The sequence below is a fragment of the Lineus longissimus genome, chromosome 16, assembly GCF_910592395.1.
Source record: "Lineus longissimus chromosome 16, tnLinLong1.2, whole genome shotgun sequence".
NCBI lineage: Eukaryota > Metazoa > Nemertea > Pilidiophora > Heteronemertea > Lineidae > Lineus > Lineus longissimus.
The window spans coordinates 3,928,825-3,943,728 of NC_088323.1; the positions used below are offsets into that span (position 1 = coordinate 3,928,825).

Consider the following 14,904-nt stretch of genomic DNA (forward strand, 5'->3'; position numbering starts at 1 on the left):
GATAGAATGAAGGCAATGTCGCAGCAGTAATCATGGTAATAATACCTTCCGTGAGGAGTAGGCTTATCAAAACAGACAAATCTGAATGAAGCTATCCGTAACCAGACAAACCAACATAACAACAAAGATATATTTTCTTATTCTTTTCTTAATTTACAGTATGTGAGATGCCACTGACTTTATGATGACAACAAGACTTAGAAAGCCATGATGATCAAATTACGGTTAAACAAGGAAATAACAGTGTCCATTTAGTAAAACAAGCTCAGATATTATTCATTTGGATACATCGTACTTATACGAAGACTATTCAATTAGTGCATGTCCAAACCAGAAAGTGATCTGCTCCTAAGGGAATCGTCGCTCGTGTAACTGAAATGACACAGTAGTTGAGTAATACCAAATGTCAGTAATAAACTATTTGAAAAAATATCTACGGGCCCAATTAGATTCTGCTGAAAACCAAAAAATATTCCAGAGTTTGTTCCCAAAACCTGCATTTTCCACTTTATTTGCGTTTAACGAAAATTCTGATATAATCTTATATAGATATCTGCCCCACCAACCCAGAACTCAGTTTAAATGATGTAAATCATGAAAACCAACAAAACTGTTAAAGCCAAAGGGTAGCCAGTGTTTCTCCTTCAAAAACAGCTTGGCTATATGAGTATATTTTCTGCACAACCTGAAAAAAAATGGCCAGAAGAATTGCTGATTTCGATAGGATATAGCCTCCCATCGATCTAGATACATTGCATTTCACCACAAATATACAAACTGGTAAGGCTTTTTATTACTTTTAAAGAAACAGTAAATAATTAGTTTTAAATGCAATTTTAAGAGACGGTCACATATTACACTTCTATCAACTCAACCAATGACCTTACTGTACCATATTCAAGTCCTCAACCTGGTCACCAAAATTAACATTCTGCACTTTGAAAGAGCTTCAAGATAATGTGCTTGTGATGCATCACAAACAAAGCACTCTTTCACTGAAGCGCAATTCACTAGTCTTTATCAATTTTTAGTGTATCAGTTAAAGCTCCATTTTACTGTATATCGTTCAACCCAACTTTCTCACAACCGTATATGACAGAAATTATACAGGTAAAAAACATGTACCATAAAATTACCATCCAGCATAAGCTTACTGCTGATCATGTACATGTTTACATGCATAACTGCATATATTTGAATGGCAACAAACGTAAGCATAGTATGAATCACGAACGAATACAATGAGGCTTCAAATAGTGTTCTTAAAAAGTAGAGGGTAGCTACAACAGGCTCAGGTTAATACTCTACTCTCGAGATGGAGCAGGGAGTTATCTCCCTGGATGGAGGTAGTAAACATTGCAAGATAAACACCAACATCACAACGAAAACAGCGGATTGATTTCATTTCATATACAAACACTGACCGGGGAATGGGACAGGGCTGAAAAGGTTGTCCAAACACCTGGAAAATTAGCCTGTTGCTAAATACCTTACGGGCAACAACTTCTGAAACTTATGACTCCGAGTCTTGTATCACTTGAATTGTACTCAAAATAACAGATTACGTGTCACCTATCTCCACAAGAACTATTTTTCTTTGACAACCTGTATTCAAGGTTCTTTTGCCAATTGATTTCACTGTTATGCCCCAATCTTCTTATTCCCTGAATTCACATGTCACTCATGACCGATGATGTTCCCTGAATTCACTTTCAAATAACTTCACAAATAAGATTCCATGGCTGGTATTAAACCACACAAACAACTGTATAATGATGAACAAATATAACATTTCTTGTTTCTAAACTACAGCTCAAATAGCGCAAGCTTGAGTTGAGCTAGTTAGTATAAGTATAGTTTTGAAACATCTGAGAGAAGCCATTCCTGAATCCAAATTCTTATCCTCTTTACCAGATGTATAGACAGTTGAATAAGCAACAACCTGTTCCCACTGCTGATACTGTTCATGACAGGGTGCTCTATGTAACGTACGTACATGCAGAATATGCAAAATTATCAGACCGAGCACTGCTGAACCTTAGTCCCTAATGTGTAAAAAATGCGGTTGTTTGCATTGATTGTAGTCAAATCATTATTTGCCAAAACCCAAGAGCAATATCAATGTGCCAAAATGGCTCAACATATTAAGGGACCCTTCTGACTGCTTGCCGACCTGAAGTCATGCAACACATGTGGACAGTACTTTTAGACTAGACATCGTCAGTACATAAGGGGTTCATTTAGTCCGTACACACAATATGTATGCATGCATCTGCTAGAACCAAGACAACAACTTGTGTGCGCATATGCAAAAAAGACTGTCATTCAATACTAATGTATGTAGTCAATGGCACAGTCGATGTTGTCATGCTGCATAAATAAAACACTATCACACATTTTTTAATTTGTTCATATTTTATAATGCATTTGTAGTGACCTCATAACCGTCAATTTTTATCTCATAATTTGATTTGCAGGAATGGGTTTTCCCAGCTTACTTCTAGTTCTCAATGCCATACAGAAATATTGGACACTCATAAAACCTTGTGTACAACCCTTACCAAAACACAACTAATACAGAAATAATAACAAACCACGCCCCTCTCAACATGCCATGCTACAAAAATGAACTTTTCCACTGAAGTAGTTTAAAATCACAGTCATATATTTGTATTTGTCCCCATCCGTGTGCAATGTGCTTCCAAACCATTACAGTTACCTTCTTTTGCCTCATCAAACCAAAAATCAAATTATTTTGGTCTTTTTCCTGACCAAGTTCACCTTTGACTTAAACATTTGTGTTGAACCATCTTTCTTTCTGTTAAGCCAAACGAATATTTTTCAAGTAATATACCAATTTTATGCATATTCGGAAGCCGAAAATAGCAGCGATATATTTTGACTTTTTTGCATAAAGCTGGGGCTAACAGCATTACTCTGATGTTGGTCAGGAGTCATCGCAACCTTCCACATGGGCGTGCTAATGTTTTGTAAAGATAATGCTACCATCAACAGGAGGGCAATACCCCTTCGAGGCCACACCGTCTCCTGTCTTGGTCTACATTATTTGGTAAAACGCATATTACACATCATTATGATACTTAGTATTACATAACTATTGAAAACGCGTAATTTTACTTACAAAATACCAATCAACACTAAACAACAAAGACTATGTTATTGATAGCATAGTGAATCTTTGATCAAAAGTTACTCTGGGATGGACTTACATCAATTTCATAACAGTTGGGGCACTCTCAATATTTTCTTTCAAGTTTGCAGCAAAAGCACTCGTGTGCAGCATAGTTTTTATTTCGCAATATATTCTAGTTATATCATGGCACATACTCATTCAATGGGTGATATGAATAAACACTAGCAAATGCTTTTATCTAAATCTCCATGTACATTTACACTAGGCTGTTCTGTACAAAACTGAAGTAAAAGCATTTGCTAGTCTTTATTCATATCACGCATCAGGGCATGGAAATCACTCCTCCAATAGGGGAATGATACATTCTCCTTCAATAAGTCGTGAATACTAGTGTACTGTTCCAATAGGGTGGTGCCCAGTCCAGACATTGTGGTTCTTGAATTGTCTATCACATTGGATTACTTGCTCGTCCCAGGAGTAACCAAAATCATTGTCGAACTGTAGTCAACACAAACATATGATATGATTAAGAACAAAACATTCTTTATACAAGCATGGAAACCATGTATAGTGCTTCACCGGGTTCTTAAGGATTCCATTGCTTTCCACCCAAATATGTAAGTTTTCCAACAAGAGGTGGAGCATCTGACCTTGGTTGATTCATCAGCCATTGACACACATAACAGTTGGCACTGAAAACCCTAAATTATTTTGACAAATCAAGTTGCATCCACTCATTCATCCATTTATTTACTCTCTGCCTGATAGTTGTCTAACATGTCTAATGCCCAACTTCACTGTGTCATAGTTACAACATGCTCCACAGTTTGTTGAGAAGCTTCCTTGTAGGGCCAGTGGCCTAAAGATCAATGGCTAAACTTGAAATTAATTGCGTTAGAAATAAGAACAAACTAGTATGTCTTTACCAACATGATTTTATGTCAAAAGCCAAGAAAACTGATCTTTATTCAACTGGTCCCAGCTGGGTGTATGAGTAACATCAAAATTGTACATAGTGCATCAAATGATAGTGTGTTGAATATGCACTGAAACGTGTTCTAATTTACAAGTGATTGTGAACTGATTCCTAACAGCCGCAATAGTAAGGTTCCACTGTATACTAATTCAAACTATAACTTGAAAAAGGTTTGGTGGTTTAGGGGTACCTACCAAATCTTTAAGTGTACATGCACAGACTTCAGAAACCTTTACACTTTTGACTATTTACATAAAGTGTGGCTGTGATCACCTTTTTTCATCCGTTTGAGTACTACTTTGAGCCAACACCATAAAATCTGTCAATATTGCCATAATGTGCAAAACACAAACAAAGCTTTCTACAAGTAGGTAGCCAGATGTTTGTGCAAGACAATTCCTTACTTTAAATTGAAATAGTTCAATGATATTGATATGGGATAAACTTACCGAGTATCACCCTTTTTTATGGACTCTTCATAACCAAATGATTTGAAGGAAAATAATTCGCTGCTTTATGTAATCAGGGATATCAACTTCAGACATGCTGAAGCAAAGCAGGTGACATAGCAGAGGTAGTGTTGCACTGATGACACCAAGCCTCATGCCAAATTGTCAACCTTTTGTCGAGAGCCATATGAACCGACTCAATGGAACTGTCCTCAGAGTTGCAGTTTCCATATCTTTTCAAGTGTCATGCGTGTTGCTGCAGCTCCAAACCTCCCATTATAACAATAAATATCCTAATCATTTCACACCGGCACACCAAAAGAGTGAAATCTACCTAAGTGAACCTATGATGCCCAAAAAAGCACCTATGTATAAGAATAAAATCGTATAAACCATGTAGACATAAAACGAAGGATTTCTGCGGGTTCCCTGTCTCTGTTGTTGTTCTTGCGATTGTTGTCAGAGATCAAAGTATGGTAAACGCCAATGTCTACAGTAATGGATGTAAAAATTGTGATGGTGTTGCGGGAGGTGTTCGGAGCTGCAACATTTCTGGAAGAAAACATGAATATAACAAGGATATTGGGGCTCCGCTGGGGTTCTTCACCGCTAAGAATCAATCATTTTCATCACAGGAAGACTCTCAGCCCTAAAATACCCTCGACACTATAGGATGCCCCAAAAATAACTCTGAATTACAAAATAGTTTTGACCATAACCACTCTGAGATAATCTTTCCGGAGAAATTGGTGCCTGGGATGTCAAATATTCATATTCATGTAACATTTTTGGGACACCCTGTTATACTTCTTCCTTGCCTGTTTATACCTTCAATGTTCAGATGCTGAAGCTATACCATGTTTACACTACAGTGCTAATGTTTGACTTTATCCTATCCATGAGCAGAGTTCTAGCAAGGCGATTTCAACATTTGGGCTGTTCATTTAGTAAATTGGAACTTGACTTTGAATGGACAGAATATGCACGAGGTCACGAGTGTCCATCAGTGCACCCCAATATATCACTGAGAAATACACTTTGCATTGCTGATTGATTTTTCCTTAAGTGCACCATCCTGGATAACTCAAATGCACCATTATGACCCTTTCCATAATTTGAACACCTGCCGAGTTGGTCGCAACAATTTTTATCGATTGCCATAACTGCAAGGTCAATGAATAAACCATCACTGCTTACTATAGTATAGCGCGGCCAATGTACATCACTACAATCAGCAGCAGGGCAGTGATAATGAAGCTTACAGTGTAGTCCAATTATTTCTTACACAGCTGACTGTAGGTTGTCAAGCAATTCCAACACCCTAACAGTCCCCAGTTAACCAAGCAGACAACCATACCCATCACATGGTATAAACCCCTTTATTTTTAAAAGCCTTATATTTTCGGGTATGCACAATCGCAATCTTTAAAAGATTGTTGCGAAAATGTATTAACTTGTGGTCTTATAATTGAAAAATGCACAGAAACAAATGGAAGCAATTTCTGAAATGGATGTTTTCGTGACATATGCAGGGTCCCCCACAGTAAAGGAGTTTACACTAATGCAGCAAGGTGGTGACAAAGTTTCACAGGATGGTCACTTGTACATTTGACATGTTTGACACTGTGTTGTTCGATAATGGAAGCTTTTTACCCCGCTTCCTACTTTACGAATGTGTATCTATAGTATTTATTCCTTTCGTCATCAGCAGGGGAGCCTCCTGCAAAAGTGTGGCGATTCAAAGATTTGAAAGATGGATCCAGATGTTCGATTTCACATTTTTCGCAGCCTGGCATCACAAAGACGACACTTAGTCTATATTTACACCAATGACACATGACATCAGCTGATATAGGGAGGCAGTTGCAAGCGTAATTGATTTAGCCAGTATGTGAGAAGTCTGTCCCAGGGTAGAATTTGGGATTGTTGACATGGAGATGACACAGCAATAGGAAAATGAACTAAGAAGAATAAATTTGTATTGGTCGCCTTTTTACGGCTTTTTTCTTGAAAATAAAATTGCTCCGCCAAAGTTCAGTATATTTTGATGACATTGTGATTAATCCAAGGATAGCAATTGGAAATGTTGAGTCAACATGCAGTTCTGGCGGAATTCACAAAAGACGTTGATGAAATTCCGTGTAGAGTTATACAGAGGTACTCCTTGTACATCAGCGTTGTTGCGTCTAGCCTCAGCACTGGTCGCAGGAGCACCAAAATGACACCTGCACGACAGCGCTCTCTGCTGTTATGGATTTGGGATCTCCCCCACCTGAATGGCAGGCGGCTAGGGCCGAACATCACAACATTTTTGGTACTCCACATACATGTAGAAGCTGTTCCAGAACAGCTTGTCCAGGTTGATTGGTGCGACGTTGTCTCGCCAATTAATTTTTTATAACACCGCCCCTAAAAGGTTCCCGCCTCAGGATCGTTGGGACATAATAGCTCCAATAGTCAGTACACCCAATGCCCCGGCAGCATAACCCCAGATATTTCTTAGATTAGGCCACGCATCCTTTTTTTCACGATCTGGTCCATTTTCGTAAAATTTGACAAAACCATCCTGAAATGAGACAAAAGAAAACACTTTAGATAATTCACTAAAAAAATCAGTATAGAGGAGTTGAAAAATGTTGAATTGAAATTTGGATATTCATCCATTTTCGTTTAGTCGTCTGCTTCTTCTAATCTGAAACAACAAAACCAATCAGAATTGTGCAAGATTGTACAATTCATGCCAGACTCCCGATGTTACAGCATGGTAACAATCCAAACTCTACTTTTCCACAAATCATACGGTCCTTCAACCCCTGCAGATGAAAAAATCTATTCAAATTTTGCAATCAAATGCAAAGGACATTTAAAGGCATCATTTGTTCATTTTGAAAATAAAATCTGTTGTTGTTTTTCAAGTGGACAGCAAATTTGCGGAAGTATCTCTTCTTTTTTGGGGGGATGACCTACATGTACATTGTAATCTGGCAATTTATTGCAAAGTCACCCTGGGGGTCTAACTTGAAAAATATAAATAATTCATTTCAAAATGGACTTTAGAACTATTTTGACGGGTTAGTTTGCTCTAAGATTTCGAAGGGATGGGTTTTCGATAAAAGATTTTTTTCTAACGGGTGAAGATAACCGATGAAATGACAGACGCTTGTATTGACAAAATCTGTCTCCTTTTGTAATGGCTTCCTGTCGAAGGCTGTTTGAGGTCAGCTAAAAATAGAGTTGAGTATTACTCCAAATGATGAATAGAGCTGGGTTTTTTCAGTAGGAAGGACATACAAAGTGTGGGGGGGGGGGAGAGGAAGTTGCGACTCCATTCCAAGACTATTCAGAATCAAATACGGGAGAGGGGTTCGACTGCACTAGTTCACCAAAAATCAACCACATGTCCCAGGACCATGTAGTCATTGTTTCCTCCTATTCTTCTTTCTTTCCATTGTTTAACATTGTGTATCTTTGTCTCTGCTACAGTCACTCACAGACACTGTTCCATTCTCATTGTCTTTCTTGTCAACAAAGAGAATTTATTTATCCTGCTTTTGTCTCTTCTTTTTGCCACAGTTAATTTCTTTGTCTTTACTGACAGACATGACAAAGAAAAGGTCACAATCAGCCTATGTCTGTCGTCAGCTTCCTTGTCCCAGGTGAGGACAAGAAAACATTGTACCAGGCAGAGGATGTTATCATCCAGGATGCAGCCCCATGCACTTGTCAAAACATCCTCGTTGATACAGCACCTTGCTGTGTGTTCCTGCAACAAAGAACACCGCAAAGTCAACCATGCTGCAACTCCAAGCTCTACATGAAGTCAACAGCTCTCTATAAAAAGTACATTGCACCAGGGCACGCCATGTAGGACGTATCCTGTACAATCCGGCTGTGGCGTACATAGTACATGTACATGTATAGCTGGAATTCAGTCTACTATTCCATTGGAAAATCAATACACCATCCACTAGGGAAGTGGCTGATACTCAGAGATCGGACTCTGCGATTGGTGATAATACGCTGTTGCTCCAGTAATAACCCGTTCAAATGCACTCATTTGGCCGGCCAGAGACATACAATGTAGGTTAACAGTGGTAGAACATTCTACATGGAGTGGCATATTCGAGGGGGGGGGCACTTACTACATGTAGTACGCCCCATTCTCCAAACAAAACAGGCCCAAATGATGTACCATCACACCATTACGTTTTACAAATGACATTCCCAAAACCAATTTCCAATGAAGAATGTGTACATGTAATGTAGACTAGACCCATAGACCACACTGGGAGTGGGGGCAATTCGGTCACCTTTGATCCACCTCCCAACCGAGCCCCTCTACCTGTTGTGTCGTAAAACCGAAACAAAACTCCATACTACACAGTATGACAGTGACTGTTACACTACTTACATGACCATGAAAGAAATGCGTGCAAGCAAGGTCCTTTGCCCTTCTGTAGCCTCCCCTACTTATGAATGAATGAGTTAGAAATATAACAATGAAATTCCATGGATATTTGTGGCGAGTGAACTAGGCCAGAGGAGAGGGACTTTTGTTTCCTAATGCTTGATATTAGAAACCTACGAAAATATTGCTTTCATTTGATACATCGATTGTTTGATCAAGTAACTGATTGGCAAAATTCCTATATTTATATTTCATGATGTGTTTATTAGCAATTTCCATGTTGTGTGGCAGTTGACATGCAATGAAATTGTTATACAGCACTTGTAGCCTACAAGATTATATTTTAACATTTTGGAAATTCTGCTATAAAAATGGCATTTTAAGATCAGAACAGCTTCTGAGCTGACTCCTAAGTTTGTCACGACTTCAATAGCAGGCCTTGAATTCGAAAATTATTAGCGCACCCATTTTAGAGCTATTTTGGCCTTGGGTACACGAAAACGTGAAAGAAGATCAAATTGAGAGGACACAAAGGCCATTTTGGAGGGCACCTCGTAAAAATTCAAGCCCTACAAGTACAACAGTACTCCGGGTGGGTACTTTTCTAACATGTCTAAGTCTCAACATGTTATCATTGAAGTACTTGACTCCATACGATATTGTCATGTCCAATGATAGCAATATTGCTGATAAGTGATATTTTGGGGAAATGACTTCCTCAGCCATGTCAGTGCTGAAAATAGCCAACTGGTAGTTTCAGTGGTGTTGCAAGGTTGTTAGAATATGTGGGATGGTTCATATATAATAACAATATAAAGTTGAGGACAAAAATACCATTCAAGCCTATTATTTTACATTAGACCTAGGACTTGGGGCGAAAAATAGCTTGCCACGGATCACATGCCCAAGTATGTCAGGTCCATGAAAAGTATACGAAATTAGGATTATTTCTCCAAACATTCCACACCATAAAAAGAATAAACAAAACACTTACAAACGAAAAATGTGTGTGTAGGCGTTTCATTATCTAGCCACAGGCCTGTGTTCAAACCAAAGGCCTGATTTTGATCCCGTGAGACCTAGTTTTGGCCTCCAGTGCTTTTGTACTGACATGACTGAACCAGGTCAATAATTTCCCATATCAGTACGCGTTTTTGCAATTCAGCCCGAAGACTGCACTATTTTATGGTCAATTGACGAAATGAACTTTCTTGGACTGAAAATCTGTCATTCTGTGGGAACAGATCTTTCTTGACGTCACCAATATGAGAATTGGAGTGCCAAAGTTGTCCACCTCAGGCTGTATTTGACACTAGCCATCAAATAAACACATTAAGAAAGAGAAGGAATGTTCCCAGTGGCATTGTTCCAAATCCAGCGCATACCAAAGAAATCTGGAGGCAAAAATAGCTGATCTAATATTATACTGTCATGAGAAGACTCGTGATTTGGTCTCTGCACAGTCACCATCCCAAATAAAGAGATCATTCTCATGGGTTGGAAGACCAAATATTTCTCGTACATCGTACGATCATATGATCAATACAATCGATCATTGACATGATATTAATAGATTATTGATTGATTTTCACCGAATGTAAAAAAAGATTATAACGTCCTTCAGTTTAAATATTGTCCTCAATATAAATTAAAAATAAAATTATGAAGTGCGTTTTCTTGAAACAGTTCAAGAGTGAAGAAATTGGGATGTGGTCTTACACAGAAATCATTTATTGCACAAATAGAACGGATATGATAAAATCATGCCTGAAACAGTCACAGATATGTTTTCCTGTTCAATAAGGACAAATGATGGAGGAACTGGAGATGGAGCCAAGACTTCATATGACAAATGCATGCCTATCTACGTATACATGTTTGGCAGTGTGTCTCCCAACCGCTATTCACCAAGGAGAGCCCTATAATCTTTACATGGAGTACTTGATGCTTACTAAGCTTCTAATCGCTATGGCAGCCATAGTCTCAGCTAAGATTATCAATCTAGGATGGGCAGTGAAATCGATTTGTCTCGCACACCCAGCGATATGAATGAACAGCTAGCATGGATTACCATGGCAGCGCAGCCAAGCCCTCACTCCATGTACAGCCATCCTTTCACGAGTAATAGAGACTTTATTGATTATAGATCAAGAGCTGCGTTCCACCGATACTTCGCTATATATGGACGTTGAAAATGCGTAGGCGGGTTGCAGGGGATTGTGGGTAAATGATGTGCGTGCGGAGAGCTGGTTGATTGATGAGCAAGCACAGAATATGCATTCATGGTGTGGGCTGGGTAGGACAACATCTGGCATCAGCTCTGATGATCGGACCAGTTTGCACTTGGTTGCCTGGATCCTGGTTTGTGGATGTCTACACTGTATCTACGACTTTGGGCACTATTACATGTATCATATTTATAAGAAAATTACACATTTACATGGACGTTTTTGGGTGCAATTACCAGATTACCGACTGTAAAGACTTTTCCATAAAAATATGCCCTCCTCCACATCTAGTACTAGTACCCTCTTGCCCTTGGCCTTGAACACAAAGCTGCTAAAGAAGGAATGCAGGAAGTGCCCTTGGTACATGTGGTAGCTAAACAATACATGTATGTATCATATTTGTAACTTCCTAAGTCACGGTCCAGCTTCAAGCACAAAGTATGAGGTCGATGAGGTTTAGTACAAAAGCTAATTGAGTCTTTGAGAGTCAGGAAGCTGTTAACTGTCAGCCAAGCTCATTCAAAAATCTGCGACTTCTTAATGGAAGAACATGCATTGCATACCACAGCACACATTTCCTGCTCAACACTCAAGCACCCATCCTCTCGACCTCGTCATGATCTCCCTGTCAAGACTCCCACCCATTAGATATTTCCCGCCAAGCAATTCCCGCCCGAGATTTTGCGCAAAAATTGCATAAATTCTATGCAGGATCAATAAATGCTAACGAGAAATACGACTAAGGGAACTTCATTGCATCACAGCCACTGTCATCCTCGAAGTCTTCCTCCATGGATTCAGTCGCGCAATCAGCATCACCACCGTGTGCGAGTGACTCACTCAGCACGCCGTGTCCTGAAAAATGCAAGCTTTATCGTGGGTGGATTCGTTACTACGTTTCTATAGCAACTTCTGCAGAATCCTTGATGCACGTATTGGAATTTTGTGCAGCATCTTCAATACATGGATGCAGAGAGGTAGTCGTTGATGGCAAACATTGGATGTTCTTCTGACAGAATGTTTACTGGTGCACAGCATATCAAAGTGAAAGGTCACACATCTCAAAAGAAAGAGTCTCGTTGCTTTCACTTTCAATTGATAAAAATACATTATAATGTATACTTTGAGCTGATAACCTTAAGTACCCATGAAGAGGAACCCCATCAGTCATGCCATGTCAGTGCATATGATTTGCTTCAAAATCAAATCTGATAAAAACATCTTCTGAAACTATGCAATGTTGCTCATGTCTACCATGGCTACTTCGACCGAGTTTATTAATTAGTTGACGTGCCTGGCATATCCGGGGATACTAGAAATCAATCATCCAGTAGACAACATTGCTAAACTCAAAGACAAAGGTCAAGGAACTCAAAAGTACATGCAAATCCAGCTGACAACCCTTTCTTACAAGGCGTATTCTCTACAGCAGTACAGTTCTGAGTTCACACAAGCTACACAAGCTGTCGAGGGCAAATTTTTGGAATTTTGTTCCAGCAAGAATTCAATGTATTTACAGCAAAGATCAATAGAGTAGACTGGTGATAAAGTCACAACGCAGTAACACCTGTTGTTAATGATCACATGCACGGCCACGGGGTCCCTCTCCGTCAACCACCAAGATAGGATAATTTGGTGGTAGTTTCTCAATCTTTGAACTGGCCATGGACGGAGACACTTGGCCAATAAACCTAACTAGTGCCTCTTGATCTGACGCTGACAGCGAGAACCTGGAAACATGAGAAGACAGATTCATAGATTAGAATGCCACCCTTAACCCTCATTTACTCCACAACACTGGCCTGGACTCGTTAGACATTATGAGGGGAGGACTCTAAATAATGAGGGTGAGGGCTGATGGAGTGCCTCAGATAGTTCACAATGATGGGATACATTTTACATGTTTATATGTAGCTTCTAAGTTCACCTTTCAGGAAGCAGTCAGATAATCCAACAGGTTTATTTTAACACTGGCCGAGAATAAAATGTAGCCACCTGCCATGGGATCTAAGAATGGAATGCTATTTTTGCTCACCATCTGCTTCATTTTACCATTGTTACCTGGAATGTTTCATCGCTTCCAATTGGAAGAAGATTTTAGGATTTTTCACGGCAGTATTGGCAGTTTATCAGGCATTTGGGAATCTTGGGTACTCGGTTTTTAAAAATACTATGGACTGGGGGAGTAAGAATCCAGGTTTGGAGCTTAGAGTAAGCAGCCCAGGTTGGAGGTAGAGTTCAGATTTGGATTCTTCATGCGCCTGTGATGAACTCTCCAATTTAGACTAGAGTTGCTCTGTAAACTTCAGCCTGAGGTGGTCAAGTTACATTTCTCTTCAAGGCTATAGTATAGCTCACTGGCAATAGAAAACATCCAGTTAGTTATAGGACTTGTAAGCGTTGTATTGGCTCCTGACTGGTTTTACAGTATTTGGCTGTTTTTTACCTCAGTTTTCTTCTCACTTTGTTGTAAGATGCATTTGCAAAGACATGATTAGTTCGATGCATAATGTACCTTTGTACCAAAGCTTTTTTCCAATGGTTATGCCCATACTACAAAATTGACATAACTGGAAGAGCCCATTATAAGCCTCATTCGACATGGCATTGGCAACGGCACGGCCAGGTTGGCATTTTAGACAAAACCAACCAACTGAAAATGAGAGAACACAAAAAAGTAATGATATAAACTGCTACAAAATCATTATACACAATCACTACAATGCTTTAGACCATGTTTAGATCCTTACCCAATCTCCATTTTCAATAATCCATGAATTTAGCTGTTGTTCTACATATGTAGCAACCCAGTCTACGATATTATCGACGATGTCGGGCATTTCCTTTTCAATGCATTGAGCTGCAAGAGCACCTCCAAATGCGTGCAATGCAACCACTCGGCCCCATTTTATTCCGTCACTAAATAGTTCATTCACTACAGCAATAAACGTAGGATAAGCTGTAGTAGGTGTTATATGAAGTTGACTGCACATTTCGTTAAAAACCTCCCGATAACGTTGCTCAAATTCGTCCCCCACGAGCCTCAGCGTTCGATTCACCCTGTTGACAGGGGGAAGAGGAGGGCAATTTTGCCACTCGTATCCATCCTTTGCAAGTCTATGATTCACATAATCAGCAATAATCTGCTTCGAACTTAATGTTGCCATCTTCAAATAGTTATTGTTATTCCCATTCATGACTAGAAATCGACATTATTCCACAAAATACGACGATATTCCATGATTTTGGTTACCGACAGAAAGGCTCTTACCACCATAGTGTGTACGCGAGTAATGCACTATGTACGCTGGGAAGAGCTCATTCATCACTATCAGGGGTGGAAGTAAGGGCATTGATTGGCTGAAAGATAATTTTGCCTCCCCAAGTTTTGCATCTCATTTATGAGTAAGGATTAGGCCATGGGAATGATTAATCCGGTTTACCGTCAGAGAGGAAAAGAGAAATGTGCTCGTTTTTCACTTTCGCTCCGATGTCTTTGAACAGGGTGACAAGTTCATGTTCTACATGGTGGCACAGAATGATTTTCCTTACACAATTGATACACAATAGAATTCTATTGTGCAAGGGAAAACCTTTCTGGGCCACCCTGTAGGCCAATGATTTTGACAGGATCCCAGCTGGCGCCAACTGAGCTAAAAAAGTTGAACTACGCGATTACTTCAATTTTT

General features: G+C 39.4%; 1 protein-coding gene across 1 annotated transcript; it reads right to left on the bottom strand.

The window, feature by feature from the left end:
- Positions 1-130: 130 nt before the first annotated feature.
- Positions 131-14,829, bottom strand: LOC135500498 (bcl-2-like protein 1). The gene is made up of 2 exons (XM_064792017.1): positions 13,966-14,829; positions 131-7,145 (listed from the first exon to the last, which is right to left on the bottom strand). The coding sequence occupies exons 1-2, from the start codon at positions 14,410-14,412 to the stop codon at positions 7,005-7,007; spliced, it is 588 nt and encodes a 195-aa protein (XP_064648087.1). The 5' UTR covers positions 14,413-14,829; the 3' UTR covers positions 131-7,004.
- Positions 14,830-14,904: the final 75 nt, after the last annotated feature.